The following is an 18,174-nucleotide window of genomic DNA, read 5'->3' as shown; positions in this document are numbered from 1 at the left end:
CTTCCCTGACAAAGTGATCTTGAGAACTCATTACAGTGTCTAGTAATGCACTGGTGATGTGTTGTTTTTGCATTATGGTTCCACTGTTGTTCAGATCCGTCAGCTGTCTCATGTTGTTTGTCAACACCATCCTTCTCATGGTGATACTAGCTTACAACAGCATGGTTTCTTGTATCATTTTCTACTGCATGGAAGGCCTACATTTGTCCAACTTAAGAGCAGTGTCTCAGACATGGTGCACGGTAGCTCTAGACCACCAACATGTACTATATCTCTATCTTTTTGTTCATACCTTAAGTCTTACCCGAGAGTCTCATACCCCGAGCCTTTGATTTCTCCAGACCTTCTCAGATTAGCTCAAATGAATCTGCAGAAAACAGACACACAAAGGTTTTTTTGTGCATAATGACTTTCCATTTTTACCAGTTTACCAGTTGCATTATATGTTTGTATCTGAGACACTTGAGTTTCATACTATGAGTGTTTTTGTTCTTTGGATCATGGCGTGATCACATCATGCTCCTACAAATGTGTGTATTATGCTTCAACTCTAGTGATGGAGTGAAGGAGTTATGCTCCTCATGTGCCCACAGTAGGTCAGTGTGATTTGTTGCCCATGTTTGATGGAAGGTGTGCCCTAGAAATGAAACCTGCACCGTTGTTTGGAAGAGTCCGGGCTTTCAATTATATCCGTAAGTTATGGAGCCTGATCGATAGAGGCCTCAGGCACATGAAACCTTCTTTTTATTATTCTAAGACGAGCTCACAAAGCAAGGGCCAAGTACCCTTCAGTATGAGAGGAAAGGTGAACGGTTCTTCCTGATTGTTTCTGTTTCTAATGCTAGTGTATTGTGTGCTAAGTGTGCTTCATGGTTGGCTTTGTTCTCAATAGCAAATCCTGTACAGATTGTTTAATAACATAATTCATAAAGCAGCTTAACAAAAAAATCAGACCAACTTAAATAATTATTTCAATTAAGTTCAGTATTATCTTACACAATCTCATCCAGGCCTGAAATTTTCTAAGGCTTTTTTTTTTTTTCTTCAGTCATGATGATAATGTAAGGGATTTAGGCTCTGTGTTTGCCAACAGTACGTCAGTGTGATTTGCTGCCCAGGAGCTGATGCACAGTGTGCCCCACATTGCTGAAATGAAGCCGACGCCCTTGGTCTGCAGCCTCCAGGCTCTAAATTAGGCTCTATATGGAGCTCGGTCAGATGCTATGAAGGCCTCTGGCAGATGAAAAGCAGAACAGCAGACCTCAGTGTAAATTTGAATGCAGGAAGTGACTCATCTGCTGATACAAGACTTTTTTTTTTTTTTTTGAATTTTGTTTTCTGGATGGCACTGTGTGTGTGTGTGTGTGTGTGTGTGTGTGTGTGTGTGTGTGTGTGTGTGTTTTGGTAGTGCAATGGAATAACCGAGATAATTCCTCACTGGATTTCCCATGTGTCCCACAGTGATGTAATGCCTGCCCATGTCAATTTGTTATTAGACAGACTATAGGAGCACCGTGAGAAAAGCCTTTGAAAAGCTGCTACATTCTTGAGTATTTCTCGATTAACTCTAAGGATTATCATAATTTCGGGCTTCTTCTGCCTATAGTGAGGTCACGACCAGGATCTGAACCTGGAAGAATAAGTTCGGCCAAACGAGGATCTTCTGTGCTTAGAGAAACTGAGGGCCTCTAACACTGATAAGTAATGAAAGCTAATCAAAGCCATTTAAGGAGGATGGCTTAAAAAGCAACTCACTCATTATACAGCTCAGTCTGAGTTTATTAGAAGAAGAAATTCACACATGCATAGTGACCATTTCCAGGGACTCCGTATGTAGAAATCATACAGTAAAAGTTGTGACTTCTAGAACATACAGTGTTGGACATAAGTAATGCAACCCATGACAGCCATATCAGCACCTTTCTATAAGATCTGAAAAATTACTCCTTTACAAAGAGTCTAATATTATTTACACTTTTGTTTGTTTGCATTGTGAAAGTTAGCCAGTGTTCACTCTCCATTTGTACCAGTGAGTGCTTTTACGTGCGAACCACCATCCTATGATCCCCTTATCATCTGTTTTTTTGGAGTATCCTGGTTATGTACTAGACATACAAAGATTTTGTCCTGGTTTCAGAAACCTGGATAAGCCCTGTCCCAGTGTTGAGGAACATAGGTATGCAACCTCTGATAATAACCTAGAGGTTGTGGCATGTAAACACTTTATCCAGTTTTCTGAACACTCTGTTGGTACAGAACATCGTGGCTGAGATGTTGGCAACTCAAGACACAGTTTTTATATTTAATGGATGTGTCTGCAAATAGCACTACTGCTACCCCTACTTTCATAGGGGTTTAGATTGCTGAAAATGTTTTTTTTTTTTTTTTAACATACTGTCCAGGCAGCCATTTATTCATACTCTAACAACATAAAAATCAACTTAAATAAATAAAGATAAATAAATAAAGAGTCAACAAATCGAGGAACTTGGAAACACTGATGCAAAACCGTCCTCTGAATCCAAGATTGCCGAAAGTCTTTCTACATCCTAAAACTATAGCGTCTGCAGTGGCTTTGTACTATCAAGAAGACACAAAATGCAAATTATCTTTTTCATGGTGTCTTCTGCAGTTTCTCAATCTGGAAGATTCCTGGGGACCCACTGATGAATCTTGACCATCAGTTCATTCCACGAATGTTCTTGTGGGTTTAAATCTGATGATTAGCTGGGCCATTCCTACACCTTTATTTTCTTCCTCTAAAACCAACTGATGTCACCTGTGCAGTATGTTTCAGGTCGTTGTCCTATTGGAAGGTCCACCTGCATCTCAGTCTCATCATTCTGATGGATGGCAACAGATTTTTCTCAAGGATTTCCCTGTACATGACCCCATTCATTTCCATTCAATATTTTGGATATTGCCAGTAGAAGAGAAGAAACCCCATAACATGATGCGTTCATATCCAAACTTCACTGTAGGTACGGTATTTATAGGCTCATATGCAGAGCCTTTTCTCTTCCAAACATGGCTTGTCATCTTGTTGCCAAAAAGTCACTACATTCTCAAAGAAGTGTTCAGGCTTCTCCAAATGTTGTGCAGCAAGGATCATGGAATCTCACGTCATGCTGTGTACTCAACTCCAGCAATGGAGTGATGGAGTTATGCTCCTTATGTGCCCACAGTATGTCAGTGTGATTTGTTGCCAATGTTTGATGGCAAGTGTGCCCTAAAAAATGAAACCTGAGTCCAGGCTTTCAATTATATCTGTAAGTTACGGAGCCGGATCAGATATTAGAGACCTCAGCCTCAAGTGTGAGAGGATGAACTGTTCTTCCTGATTATTTCTGTTTCTAATGCTAGTGCATTGTGTGCTAAGTGTGCTTCATGGTTGGCTTTGTTCTCAATAGAAAACCCTGCACAGATTGTATAACACCATCATTGATAGAGTATCCTAACAAAAATTCAGGCAGCCAACTTAAATAATCAAGCTTTTCCTCCTGAGGTATTGTAAGATATTATTTCCCAATATGTTATTCCCAGCAGCTGGAGGCAGATGTTGAAATCCTGCTCCTTCCAACTTCCCTGACAGAGTGATCTTGAGAACTCATTACAGTGTCTAGTAATGCACTGGTGATGTGGTGATTCTTTCTCTTTATAATCTACAACTTCATACATGTGATCATAAACCTGGATATTGTTAAGATGGCGTATAACCCCTTGTCTCATGTTCCATCTCAATGTCATATCTCAAATAAGATCAAAACTAGGATAAGACTCAAAACCAGGATACTAGCATGTGTGGAAATGTAGTGTAAAGGTAATGTGAGGATACAGATACAGTAAAGAGAAATCAAAAAATGTGTCATTATTCAACTTTATTGAAAAACATGATTTTTATTGGAAAGACATTTCTGAGAAATTGCATAGCATTTACAAAGCCAAATGGTGTTTCAATCATCAGTCATTGATGACTCCATCCACTGTGATGGGAAACAGGCAAACAGAGCAGTTCATTTAATTTTTGCTTAAATGAGGCTAAAACAGTACTCCATCTTATCTGCTAATAGCTTTACCATTGGGCCTTTTGGAATGATTTTCAGGCCTGTGTTATGATTTCATGTCATCATGTGTAGTTGTATGTCAAAACTGCAGACCACACCATGGACTTAATAAAGCTCTGGCAAGAAGATGATCAAGGTTTTAGTTACATTTTCACAATAATACACTATTTACAGTGTGTCCTTTAATTCTTAAATTAACAAGTTAATCAGATACTGCTTGATTAAATAGTTCCCAAAACAAATTGAGGCTGTAACACACCACTCTAGAGCACTGTAGAGTGTCTTTACAGACTAGCTTGCTGAAAATTTTCCCCTTAATAATTGAGTGCTTGAAATAACATGGCAGTGCATCTACGTATTTAACAAATGTCATGACGGGACTGGGACTTGATTCATAATTCATTAAAAATGTTGCTCACGGTCTTCCTGACCGGCTGCACATGGTTCCTGTCTCAAAAAGAGTCAATATTGACATTTGTTGTGTGGTCTGTGGGGTTTCAAACACACCTCTGCAAAGTTTGATTTGTGTGTCTTGTTTAGTTCAAATCCAATCTGATATCCTGGAACAGCCACGTTCCACTGAACATAAAATATGTCACAGGCCTGAACATCACTCCGAGTTTCATCTCTGAAGTGACATTTTTCATTTCTGAGCATGAGAGGAGACCAAGTCAGTGGACACTGTTTTCCAATTAGTGATGGACAACATCAATAAAGATTATTGAGCCAACAGTTTCTCATTGTCAGATAGTCTTTACATTATCAAGGCCAGCAATCCTTTCTATTTACCCTGCAACGCAGTCCAGATCTGTGTAAATATACAGAATATAATATAGTAGAGAGACAAGCAAATATAGTATATATTACAGGCTGTTTGTTGTTCCCTGCAGTCTCTCTGCCAGTGCTTGAGAATCTTCTCTTGACCACACAGTGTCTCCTAAGGTCTGCTGCTCACTACTTCCTTATGCATGAGCTGCACTATGCTGCTCAGCTGAGACTGACTGTGGATGTGTCTGTGTTGACTAATGCTCACTCTTAGTACGAACAAAGTTGAACATTCAGTATTCATGCAGGTTGATGAAGAAACTGTGTCAGCTACTTTCTGTGGACGACTTCCTGCTCATCTGTTCTGGCGAAGGCTGAGGGTGGATTCACTTTTACTTTAAAGCAGAGATTGGCTTTTATGGACCTTTATGAGCGGGGGTTGACAGTCTTATTATTATCTTAACTGAACATGCTTGATTGAAAGCGAAATGTCTTGAGAACTATTGGATGGACTCCTCGTTGCCCTCTTAGTCTTGTTATTTTATTACTGTCAACATACTGTACACGAAATGCTACAGATATTTTCCAAAATGTATAAAAACCCTTACAGACATTGCTGGAAGGACCCTGGTTGCTGGTTTAACAGGAGTTATTTATGAATTCTTGGGTTCAACACCTGTATAAATTTTGTGTTTGACTGACCATAGACAGTGCTGCAGGGGCTTGGGGGGTTGTAAACGAATGAAGAGTAATATACTGCAGAATAGAGCTATTATACAGAATATAGTATCCTGGGGGTGCAGAAAACAGCTCTAAAGAGATATCGGTTGGAAGCCACATAAAGTGTGACTTAGCTCCTAAGTGTTAGACATCTAAAATAAATAGAGAGAAAAAAGCAGCTGTATTGGACCTGAAACATATTTTGGATGTTGCTCATGTAAGCCTTTAATGTCTTCTTCATGGACTCCTTCACAGGACCTGTAGCTGCTGTGGGGATCATTCCTGTATTCTTGTGATATGGTTTACCAACAATCAACAGAGAACTGTGGGAAAAGGGACTTTCCAAACAGGTCAGTGATGATATAAAGAATAAAGCACAGGAACTGTTTAATGCAGAAAACGATCAAATTTAATTAAGAACACAAACAGGGCTTGGCAATCCAGAATAGCTGCCTATCCAAGCCTTTCTTATGTCCTTCATGCTATTAAGTGCCTGTGTTTGTGAAAATATTAAACACATTTAATTTTATCACTTCTCTGCATTGGACAGTTTCCCTCCCTTTCACTTTGTGTGGCCTACCAAAGCACTCTGTCTCTAAATGACCAATAAACATCCTATATTTTTAGGGTCAGAATTCTTGAATCACAGAGTTTTCTTTTTTCGTGAATTCTACAGCTGTTTGAAGGAGGCTTACAGCGGTTTAGTCCTTAGCACTGTGGCCTTGTTTGTATGGTTGAACACATGCAAGTTAAATGGTTTGTGATCTGTATGTAACCCCTAACCCTATTTACAAGCAGCCCCTTTTAAATGTTTAACAGTGGCATAATGTCCTTTTTAGTAATTCTACATGCACGTAAAAAAACAACTTCCGTTTAACTGTATCTGCTTTACTCATCCATTTCCTTGCTGCATGCTGCTTTTACAAGAACGTTTTGTGGTCAAGGGAAAATGCTATGGGCATCTGCCCAATAGCCTTTGCCCTTTTACTACTGTTGTAATTTTTATGAGGCAATGTTGCACTCACTTTGAGTTTCCTGTCGATAAGTGCATCAGCAACATTGCTGATCATATACTTCTGCTAGAATATTGGCTCTGACCAATAGGCCTCATGCAGAAACAGCATCTACAGTGCTTGACTAAGAGGTTGTACCAGGTTATTTTTTCATGGGGGAGACTGAAATAATCTGATAATACTGTAGCTGCAGTTTGTTCCTATTTCAGGAATTCCATTGAAATATATATATATTATGTTTGTTGAGAATAGGGAGTGCCTTCCTTCATCATAACAGTGTCTATTAATCTTCTTATTGCTATAATCATTATTGAACATATTACTCCAGACTCTGTCATATATAACCCACCTGCTTCTCTGCCACCACATGACTGCTGATGTCAGCCAAGCCGGAGTCAAGGCTGAGAACCTGTAGACAAAATGGTGTTTGTGCGTCCGTCCAGCAGAGAGAGCATGTGTGGGCTATAGAGGCGGCTAAAGTGGGGGAAGAGGGAGGAAGGAGGGGGGAAGAAACAGAAAAAGAGCCAATTAAATAGATAACAGAAAATCAATACGATCCTTCCTATTATAGCTATGTGTGTGTGTTTTTTTTAAAACAGCATATGTATTTATGAAGTTCAGCAGCCGTATGAGAAATTAGCCTCTGTATTCACCGGGGTCCTCCCACCCCTCTGTCTAGTTCTCTAATCCGCCCACATGTATCGTCTGAGGAAAAAAAAATAGTGCAGAAGGTGACGCTCTTCCAACGGAAAAGAGACAGGCACAGAGAGGGAAAGGCAAAGAGAGAGGTGTCTACAGGCTGCATCTCCACTGAAACATTTTGGAAAAAGGGGGGAGACAGAAGAAGAGCTGAATGGTAGCTACCACCCTGCGCCTGGAAGCGTAGAGACACTGTAACAAAGACTGGCAATTATTTTTGGCAATAACAAAGAGGTGGGAGAAAAGGGGTGCTCTAAAATCGAGGGAAACTAGCAAAAAAAAAAAAAAAAAAAAAAAAAAAAAAGAGAGAGAGAGAGAGAGAGGAGGGAGAGAGAGAGAGAGCGAGAGAGGGAGGAGAAAAACAGTTTTCAGGGGGACCTCTGCTTCATTTCATCCGAAAGACTCATCCCTTGCCATCATCAGCATGACCATAAGCTATAAGTAACATTCGGCAATAACGGTGTCAAAACGAGATTTTCAGCAACAGACGCGCGCTGTCCTATTTTGATTTACTATTCTAAAAACAAAAGATCAACTGAATGCCTGCGAGAAACTGGATATACTCTCTGAAATCATAAGAAAGAGCGATCTAAGAAAGAAAACTACATTTTGATTGATCTTTTAAGCTCGATGTGCGTGTTTCAGCACGCACTCGAAACGAACCTGAACCAAAAGCAAGTGAGTATGAACCGTGTCTGTGTATTTGTCTGTATATTTTTTTGGTGGCTTTATTCTATTATCGTTTATCCGTCTGGTACTAACGACAGAGCATATGTATATATTTTCCTCTGGCCAGCTCTAAAAGCGGAAAAAAGAGGAGAGAGGGCAAAAAAATACGGCGTCTAACCTACATTCAACAAGTATCGTTTTATCCACAATAACTGCGATTTTTTCCCTCCGTAGCATGTGTGTGTTTTGATCAATATCTGGAGGAAAATGTGTGGAAAAATGATCAAATTGGAATCATAACAGTCTTAATTGTATTTCTGCATTTATTGCTGCTATAGTACAAAGAGTGCTGCACTTTAACTCAGCCAGGGTTTTTAATTATCCACTGATATGACGCCTGAAAATTTCATTTTGTGAATCCTAACATTCCCTCATTGCACAAATGGTGGGTGTTTCCCCATCTACACCACTAGATCAGAGCAGTTTCATGCCTCTGAGAGGAATGTGTGTGTGTGCAGTCCCCTCAGCATCATTTTGTGTCTTGTCTTGTCTGCGTGAGTAAACTGTTTCCCATGCGTGTATTGCTTTGTGTATGCTTTTGGTATGCATGCATTTGTTTTACCTGCATGTGCCTTCAAGTATGTGTTTGTGTTTGTGCCTTTGTGTGTGTCTGTGTGTTCCTGCTTCGTGGCAGCACTGGGTAAGTGTCAAGGCCTGAAATGGAGGTTTGATAAAGGAACCACAGGAGGAGGGTGAGAGGGCTGGCACACACACACACACACACACACATGCACACACACACAAACAAACAAACACGTACATGAGACAGGGAGAGGAAGGTGTGAGGAAGAGATTGGAAGGGGTGGTGGTGGGGTAGTGTAGTGGAACCACAGGAAGGACATAGCGTCACTGAGATCTCATCCTGGAAGTCTATGGGGGCAGTTAAATGTCTAGACTCTGTCAACTTGCTCCATCCGCATTACACACAAAGTCTCCAGTTTCATAACGCCTCTTCTTCCTTCACTTTCCAGCGCATGCCTTGCTTTTTTTTCTTTTTTTTTTCTTTTCTCCTGCCAACTGGCTCCAGCGTGCTCTTCCCCCCTTAATGGGAACTCTGCCTCTCTTCCTCCATTTGCTCTCTCTCCTCTCGTTCTCTCTCTCTATCTCTTCCCCCCGCTTTGCTTTTCCTCCCCACCTCAATCTTGCATTATAAATCTACAGCTGGAGCTATTTTTAGATTGAGGGTAACCCAGAAAACACCCCTTCGATTTTAGCAAAAAAAAAAAAAAAAAAACCCTCCCCACCAGAGACAGTAGCATGTTGTCACTGTGGATGTGATTGGTAGAGTAGTGATGGGGCAGGAAAAGGAGGGCGCTGCTGTTTAAGCAATGGGGTGGTGGTGGTGGGGAATAAATCTATTTTGAGGCTGTGATTGAATTACGCATCTGTCGTATCCTGGGTTTGTGTGTGTGTGTTCTTTGCCTCCAACCCTTCCTACTCTCCTTGGATGTGATGGTTTCTCCCTCATCCCTCGTACCATGCTTCGCTCGCGAGAACTTTCCCTCCGTCCTTGAACTCATCTATCACCTGATCGACCTGCCTTTTTAACACCCCCCTCCTTCCCCTAGACCCTTGACCTTGAGGCTCACCTTTCATCTCCTTTGTTCCCCTGTCCTCGCTCCTTTTCTTCCCTTCATGTCAAAACCCAACTTCTATCCCTCCCTCCTCCTCCCCCTGGATGCAGAGAATCAAATCTGTGACCCCCCCACCCCCAAACTCTACCTCTGTGTTTTAATCGCCAGCTAGTTCACAGGTCAGGAATCAGCGCAATAATACTTTACTCCCCTCGTCCCATTTGTCTGTCTGGGCCCCCCTTCCCCGTGTTACCACATCATCACACTGCTGGATTATAATGGTCCTAATTATACAGGAAGGGCAGTGTCATTAATTAGGAGCAGACAGGTTTAAATGACCTGAGAGAGAGTCAGGACGTGTGGGGGTTAAACCTATTTGCTCTTGATGCGAACTCTCCCAAGAAGCAGGTTTTTAAAGTTGAATACTGAGGGATATTAGCTCAGATTTATCCAGGTCCAAAAATAGAGTTCCTTCCCGTCATGACACACTATCCCATGGCTTCCCACCCCCCCACCCCTGCACTCACTGCTGTTTCAGGGTTTTTTTCTGACCTCTCTAACACCAATCTTTCCTCCTCAAACTTAGCTTTAGTACCCTCTCTCCCGTCACTCCCCTCACCCTACGTCCTCCTGTCACTGGCTGAAGTCTCACCCAGTGGGCACATCTATCCAAAAAATCTCAGCATTTATCCTCCTGTGGGCAGGAAGGATTTTAGTCATGGACACTGACTGAGCTTTCAGAGCTCTATTACAGGCTTCATTGCTGCTAGTCTATTCCTGAAAATGGCCTTATGTATTAATCATCCCCCAGCTAGCTAAAAGGAGAAAACCAGGAGTGCATGATTCCTATTTTTTCTCTCTCATAATAATAAAGAAAAAGGTGGCTGGAGGTCGATCATGGCAAGTGAGCAGCAGCACCAGCCTCTGGGAGAGGGTGGGGAGGTGTGTGTGTGTGTGTTGGGGGGGTTGACCAATATGTACAAGGCTCGAGACCCCTGAGGGGGGTGTTGGTGCTGCAGTATGTGTGGATTGGTCAGCCCCTGGAGATCTCCACGCTGGTGTTGCTGAGTAGAGGAGCTGCCTCTGGTAGATTGGCCATTTGCTTTCTGCTTGCTTAATTGATTGGCTATTTAATTCATGTTCTGGGAATTGGCCACTGGTGAGCTTTATTATGATGAGAAATGCCTTGTTTTGTTTTTTTCCCCTTCTCTGTGCTGTCTCAGAGCTGCTGGGTCATTGTGTGGCCTTGTTCTCTGTTTTTTAATTTTTTTTTTTTTTATCTGCATACACACCCTGTCTGTTTTCTCTCCATCCATTCATGCAATTCCCATCGTTTTCATTCTTATTTGTTTTCAATTCATACCACCACCTACCTCTGGCCACTACCCACACGCACACATGTACACACACACAAGCACAGACACCTTCTCTCCTCCCGGCAGAGTCACACTATGAGGTGCAATGACAATCTGAGGGGGGAGAGGACACTGTGTGGTGTGACACCGCACTAAAAGGGGAGGTGACCGCAGTGCTTTCACCGCGCTGCAATGCCTCGCTTTCTCCTGTTGGGGTCTCCTCAGCACTGGGGAGTGTGTGAGAGAAGAGAGGAGATAAGGTAGAGATGAAGGAGGGGTTGAGAAAAGAGGAGAGGAGAGGAGGAAGGGAGGGAGGCGATATGGATGGAACAGCGTGAAGCCTTGTGGTTACATCCTTTGATGAGGTAGCGGGTGGGAAAAAAAAAAATGGCTGTGCACCAGAAACACATACGTAATTCATGCTGCCTCTCTCTCTCTCTCTCTCTCTCACACACACACACACACACACACACACACACACACACACACTCTCACACAAACATACATTACACACTTGCCTGCAATGCCCTCCTCTTCCCCACTGGTACATTTGCCATTCAGCTCAGCTGTATGTCAGTTTTACATCCCTGCACTTGTTTTCCTCCCTCTCCTCCTCTCCCCTAATCACTCCACCGTTTCCATTCCTCCTATTAGTATTGCAGAACATTTCTTACCCCCCCTTCTCTCCCTCCCGAGCCTCCCCCGCCCCTCCCCACACACACCTTCGCAACCACTCCGGTGCCATCCTGAGCCCCTGCAAGGTCTTTCTCTCTCTCTCTCTCTTCCTCTTCCTCTTCTCCCCCCACTTTTTCCCCCTCCCCTCTTTCATTTCCTCAAACATCCTCTCTCTCCTCTACCTTACCCCCTCACCACCAGCACTCTTTCTATCCTTTTCTCCCCTTTCTATCTTCACAACAACAACACCCCCCCCCCCATCTCTCCCCTTCTGTGATTGGTAAAGGTTTTTGCTTTTTCTGCCAACTGCTGGGTCTGTTCTGCACATGTCAGCACTCCTCCAAATTCCTCCCTTGCCCCCCCCAGTCACTGCTGCTGGTACCTCACAGTCAATGCATCCCATAATCCCGCGCTCCCCCCTTCTTGCTGCAGTGTTTCTGCTAATATATATTAGCGTCAGTGCAGCCTCCGTGCGCGAGCTGTGCGCACACTCTTTCTTTCTCTCCCTCTCTCTCACAGCACTCGTTCTCTCTATCAGTCAGTCCACTGCAGAAACGATCTCCCCTCTCTAATGGCTTGTAATGGATAAGCCTCATTCTGGTTTTCTTAGCGTGTTTGTTGCACTCAGGTGAGTGTGTGTGTATGTGTCTCCCTCCCTCTCCCTCCCTCTCCCTTCTCTCTCTCTCTCTCTCCTCTCTCCCTCTCTCATGCATCCTCTCTCCTTGTGTGTGTGCAGTAGTGAGGCAGTAGTAGCAGGGTGGCGCAGGACATGGTGGCCAAGGCAGGAAATGCTGCAGGAGAGAGGGAGAAGTGGTGGTGGCGGCAGTGATGGTGGGGAGGGATTGTTCCTCCTCTCAGCTCCTCTGCCTGCCCCCTCCCCCCCTCTTCTTCCTCCCCCTCCTCCTGCTTCTCACTCAGTTTTTAGCCTCATACTCACATATGCACATACTCTCCTCCTGCCTTCCTTCTCACCTCTGTGCTTTTTTTTTCCATCTGCACTGGATCTCCTCTTCCTTCCTCCATTTTACACACGACGCTCACTTTCCTGTAGTCTCCATCCCCCACTGCATACCTCTCCCCCTCTACTCTCTGTGGTGGTTTTTTTTTTTTCAAGCAATTGCACTGCTGTCAGTGATCAAAGTGCTGAGGCCGACTCTTAAAGAGATGCGCTTACCTCCCCCTGCATCAAGCTGAAAACTGCGGGCATGCACCTGAAATGCAACTAGAGCTTATTAAGATCAGTAATCTGGTCTTGTTGACAACTAGTTTAACACAAACTTCAAATTTTAATCTAAAAAGGAAGGAAAGGTGTGAAGAACCCAGCTAAACCTCATCCCAATGAACCTCCAAATTAACCCTGATACATGAAAGAATACTTAAGCAAATGCATACAATCAATAAACTCACCACGCATGACTCCCAGGGCACAAAAAGCCATTTAACCACAGTTACAGACTTGTGGCTGTCTGTGTATAAAATATTCAGCAGTTCACCAGTAAAGCTACAACTGCCTATGAAGTACAAGTCAGGGCACAGAGTTACAAAGTGAGGGGGAAAAAAGTCATCTAAGGGATAAAAGTTTCACAGTGAGATCACAGGAACTGCTTCTAAAAAAGTTTAGTTTGTCTCAGAGGGAAGAGTGCGCCGCTGTCCGTGGTGCTGAAATATAACCCACCTCACAACACAAGAGCGGTCTGCTGGCAGAGCTGGAAAACCCCCACAGGACAAAGCTGACTATGGATAAAAGATCTTTTTACACTCTCCCTGCCTAACCTCCCTTCCAAAATAAGAGTCTTTTTGTTGCAGCTCATTAGTTTCTCACCAAATTATTCTTGTTTAATGTTTTCTCAGCTATTTTGGCGTAATGATGCAGTGCAACTCTCAAAGTCATGAGTGCGGGACTTTTCTTGTCAAGCAAGCAGATTTGATGCTCCTGCAGCAAACACTGCACAGACTTTAGGAAAAAAGTAGAAATTTAAGGCATTTAACACTTAATAGTTACTTGATTTTCCACTGTGTACAAAAGAAACATACATTTTAGTTTCTTGTCAAATTAAATATTTGTGCTTTTATAGTTTACCCATGCAATAGCCTTGATCTTAATAGATCTTACCTGTGTTGTAAAATCCTTTTCCAGGATCCTCAGAAAATGGACGAATAGATAATTTTTATACCAAAAAAGCCAAAATGAAAAAAGAGAAACTTAAGGCTAATATAAGTTCTGAAAAATGAGAGAAAGCAAACTTTTCCAAGAACAAAAAAGTTGTTTCTTCAGATATAAAGTGCAAAGAAAAGAGCAAAACAACAGAGTAAACACAAACAGAAACGATTAAAAATGAAGGACTGCAGTGACAGAAAGCCAAAAGTCTGAGGGAAGAGAAGAGGAGAGTGTTGACCCAAAGTGAAGGAATCTTACTTTGGGAAGGGGAGGAAGAGAATAGGAGGGAGAAAAAGAGGAGAGAAATGAAAGAAAAGAGTGCACTACAGTAAAATGCAGTGAGTGAAGGGAAAAGTAGTGACAGAAGTGAAGAGAGGGGATGAGGGAGAGAGGGGAGCACTGGATCAGAATAAGTTGAGAGAGAGAGAAGGAAGAGGAAGAAGTGGTGAAGCCTTGATTCTCCTCCTTCAATGAAATGTGATTCCTTTATGCGGAATATGAGAGCGAGCGAGGAAGGGAAAGTGAGGGAGAGAGCGAGTAGTAGGAGGAGGGAGAGGAGAGGAGAGGAGAGGGGGAGGGCTGTTGGGAGCTCACAGGAGAGGAGGGGGGAGGAGGAGGAGAGTGGTGCATTTCTTTGAATAGAGAAAAAGGTTAACAACATAGATACGGTGCATGTATAGGCGCTTTTTTTGTTGCTATGAACGCGTGTCTTTTCTGAAGCCCCCGCCCCCTTAGGATGGTGATGCAGCTCGCGGGCGAACAATCTGACCTCGCTGGGAGAAGAGAGAGAGAGAGAGAGAGAGAGAGAGAGAGAGAGCAAATAACTGGCTTTTTACTGCAGCAGAATTCATTCACTTTTATAGCGCACTCTCCTTTTTTTCGATGCTCTTCCTCCTCCTCCTCTTTCTCTCCTCCCTCTACACTCTCCCTTCAACCCCCTTCTTCCATTACTGGGAAAGAGACAATATTACACTGGCTGCTCACTAGAAGTGTGCTGCAGTCACTTTCTGCCTCTCTTCTCCCCCCCTCTCCACATCGTCCTCAGTCTTGTCTGCCTGCCTGTTCCTGTCCTTTTCGATCCTTCCATTAAAAATCAGATTTATGGCCTCCTCCTCCTCCTCCTCCCCCCAACCTCCATCTCTTCCTCTCTCTCTCTCTCTCTCCCTCTCTCTCACCCTCTACCTCCCTCTCCTCCTCATTTCTGTCTCCACATGTCTTTACACACACACACAAAAAAAAACAACAACACACAACAACAGTGCATGGGAGAAGTGGCAGAGGGGAACATCGACATAATTTGTGCACAAATCTCAGTGCGGTGGGGGGGTGGAGGGGGTGGGCTGCAGCAGTGTGTGTAGCACGCACATAGGCTTGATTGAGGAGATCTAACATTAGTACGGACACTGCACTCTCGGGAGGCAATTAACACACATCACACATTACACACACATGCATGCTCACACACACACACACAGTGCTGCACCACCTCATGTCAGAGAGGCATTCTGGAGGAAGGGGAGAGGGAGGGGGGGTTAGGCAGGATGAAATGGATCCCCAGTTTTCCTCCACACACACTCTTAGGCGAGGAAAAGGGAAAAGAGCTAGGGGTTTGTTGCAGGTGGGGAAGGGGTAGGTGTGTATGTGTGGGGCGGTGGCGGCAGCGGTGGTGGTGTCTGTATGCTGAAGTCTCACAGTGGCCTAATTAGGGAGAGGATTTGAATGAACACTGACTCGAGCATCATCCAGATTAATGTTAGAGAAACTTGCCCGGCTGAGCGAGGGGAACACAGTGACAGCTGGAATAATAAGTTCAGCACAGAGGAAATATGAAGGATGGTGACCGTCCGTGCTGGGAACCCCCCCCACCCCACACCACCACACACACACACACACAAGACCCCCCCCCCCCGCCCACCCCCATCCTCCAGTCACATGACAGTAGCTTAAATCTTCCCATCACCTTGGTGTCAACAATCAGCCCATGAGGATGCTGACTCATGAATGTGCTCCAAGCCACCTGTTTTTCATATGCTGCACTAATAAGTTGAAGGCATGTTTTACGTTTTTTTTTTTAGCTTCAGGAGACTGTGTTAAAAAAAACAACTTAGCCCACCCCTCATATTCACCCCCCCCCCCTTCACTCACTGCACCTGCACAAGGTCATTTTTGCTCCCACTCCCATCAGCTGATTATCAAGTGAATAATTGCACATACAGCTGGCACGGAGCGCGTGATTCTTAATTTTGTATTGCAATGTTGATAATCCACGTCTATTTTCTCCCTTCTGCTAAAATTTCTGCCCTTTTTTTCCTCTCTTCCCCGCAGACTCCTCAGACTCCTCCCTCCTCCTCCTCCTCCCTTCGGTCTCTCTCATCCTCTCCCTCCCCCCCGGTCCTCTATGCTCAGTTCGGTGTGTGTATCCTCTTTCAAAGGGCGCAAGGGTGGGAACAAGTCGTCCAACAAAGCATGTTACAGCGCAGACATGACTTGTCCGTCGGAAAGCGAGAAAATCGTGATAAACTGCGGGGGGGTGCGGCATGAGACCTACCGGAGCACCCTAAAAACGTTGCCCGGTACCCGCTTGTCGTGGCTCACCGAACCGGACGCGTTCAGCAACTTCGACTACGATCCCAAATTAGACGAGTTCTTCTTCGACCGCCACCCGTCGGTGTTTTCCTTCATCCTCAACTATTACCGCACCGGGAAGTTGCACTGTCCCAACGATGTGTGCGGTCCGCTGTTCGAAGAGGAGCTGGCCTTTTGGGGCATCGATGAGACGGACGTGGAGGCGTGTTGCTGGATGAATTACCGGCAGCATCGGGATGCGGAGGAGGCGCTGGACAGCTTCGAGACTCCAGAACCGGACGCGCCGGACGACGATCCGGCACTGGGCGGCGCGGACGGGGACTTGAAAAGACTGTGCATGCAGGAGGACGCGAGGAAAGCGGGCTGGTGGAAAACCTGGCAGCCCAAAATATGGGCACTGTTTGAAGACCCTTATTCTTCCAAATATGCCCGGGTGAGTTGTACATGTCTCTCCTGGAGGGGCCAACTTGTCTCTGTACTGTTGCATATTCTACCTCATGATGTCTCAGACCACTGCTTAAGTCATGATAAGTTTTTAAAACTTTGTTTTTTAAATGTTCTGTTCACATTTTAACTGCAGAGAAACTAGTTCCTCATAATTAACTGCAGGACACTTACTGTAGGTCTCTGTGTGTGATCCCTGTCAGTACAGCTTGGTTTAAATGGCAGGATGTATATTGAATAATTAATGCTGATAGCATAGGAAAAATGGAAAATGGTATGGCTGCTATATCTATTGGTAGATGGGCACTAGTTGATGTAACCACCGAGGATTTCGTCAAACACATCACCTCCATGTCTCTGACCTGATATATCACATGTTTCAGACGAGCTGGATTCACACTGAATCCTCTCTCTCTCTCTCTCTCTCCCTCTCTCTTTTTTTATTGCTGTCATAATTCCTAGCGCCGTATTCCGCTACTTGAGCAGCTTTAATACACACCAGCTTCCAAACGCGGCATCCGCTGCGCCTCCTGCATCCAAACGCCTTCATTAGGTCATATTTGTCCGTTTACGACGCACATCAATGCGCCGTATTTCACGTTAGTCTTTATTTATTGTAGCACCGCAACCGAAGAGGCTCACACGACGCCGAGTCGTCGGTGCTGGAGTGCATGTTCTTTTCCCACATTTGCCCTTGGTACTGCTACACTCTTGCTGGGTTGTTTTCTTGCCAGTCAAACACCCCCCCGCCCCGTCCCAGTTGAACTGTACATGCCTTTTACGCACGGGCTTTATTGCTGTTATGCATAACTTGCTCCTATGTTGGGATACCCATTATTGTTTGCATGTAAATAGTTAATGATTTACCTCTTAAGAGCAAACGTTTGGTGGCATTTGATCATACAGGTGTAAGAGTAACAAGTAACCCAGGCTGTGTTTTAGATCCCTGGCACATGAAAACAGTTACAGGCTTGTGGTTCTTTTTTCTCAGACCCTCCAGTTACAGACAAATCCAGCTGCTTGATCACAGCTGCTTTGATTATTTTTTTCTTTTTGTATATGCGGTGATACTGTTTGATCATCCTTGTCCTTTTTTTTGGTTAGTATGATTTTTTTGTGTGAGGACCCACAGGTATCGTGAATGCATGCATACTGTAGGTGCACATGTAAAACCAGACAGTCAGCAGACACCTGCAGTGGCCAGTTCATGGCATCACACTGAAAGCAGCTGAATTCCTGTGAAAAAAAAAATAGAAACATAAATCACTGCACACTCAGCAATACATACTGTTTTTGCAATCACAGATAAAGACAATAGCCGTACACACAGGCTCTCCTCCTCCCAACCCGCAGACACACCTCCCCTGGCACCAGGGTCCACATACCCAGATT

At 44.1% G+C, this 18,174-nt stretch overlaps 1 protein-coding gene across 1 annotated transcript in view; it reads left to right on the top strand.

Annotated features, from left to right (window-relative positions):
- The first annotated feature begins 7,113 nt into the window (after positions 1–7,113).
- The window catches only part of LOC108884423 (potassium voltage-gated channel subfamily C member 1-like), a 42,366-nt gene continuing 31,305 nt past the window's right edge, over positions 7,114–18,174 (top strand). The window contains 3 exon segments of the mRNA XM_018678293.2: positions 7,114–7,939; positions 16,078–16,133; positions 16,135–16,771. Of these exon segments, the coding sequence (XP_018533809.1) occupies positions 7,892–7,939; positions 16,078–16,133; positions 16,135–16,771 (741 nt within the window). The 5' untranslated portion in view covers positions 7,114–7,891.

Source organism: Lates calcarifer, linkage group LG23, assembly GCF_001640805.2.
Source record: "Lates calcarifer isolate ASB-BC8 linkage group LG23, TLL_Latcal_v3, whole genome shotgun sequence".
NCBI lineage: Eukaryota > Metazoa > Chordata > Actinopteri > Centropomidae > Lates > Lates calcarifer.
The sequence above is the reverse complement of the archived record's forward strand: the minus strand, read 5'-3'. Positions and strand labels throughout refer to the sequence as shown.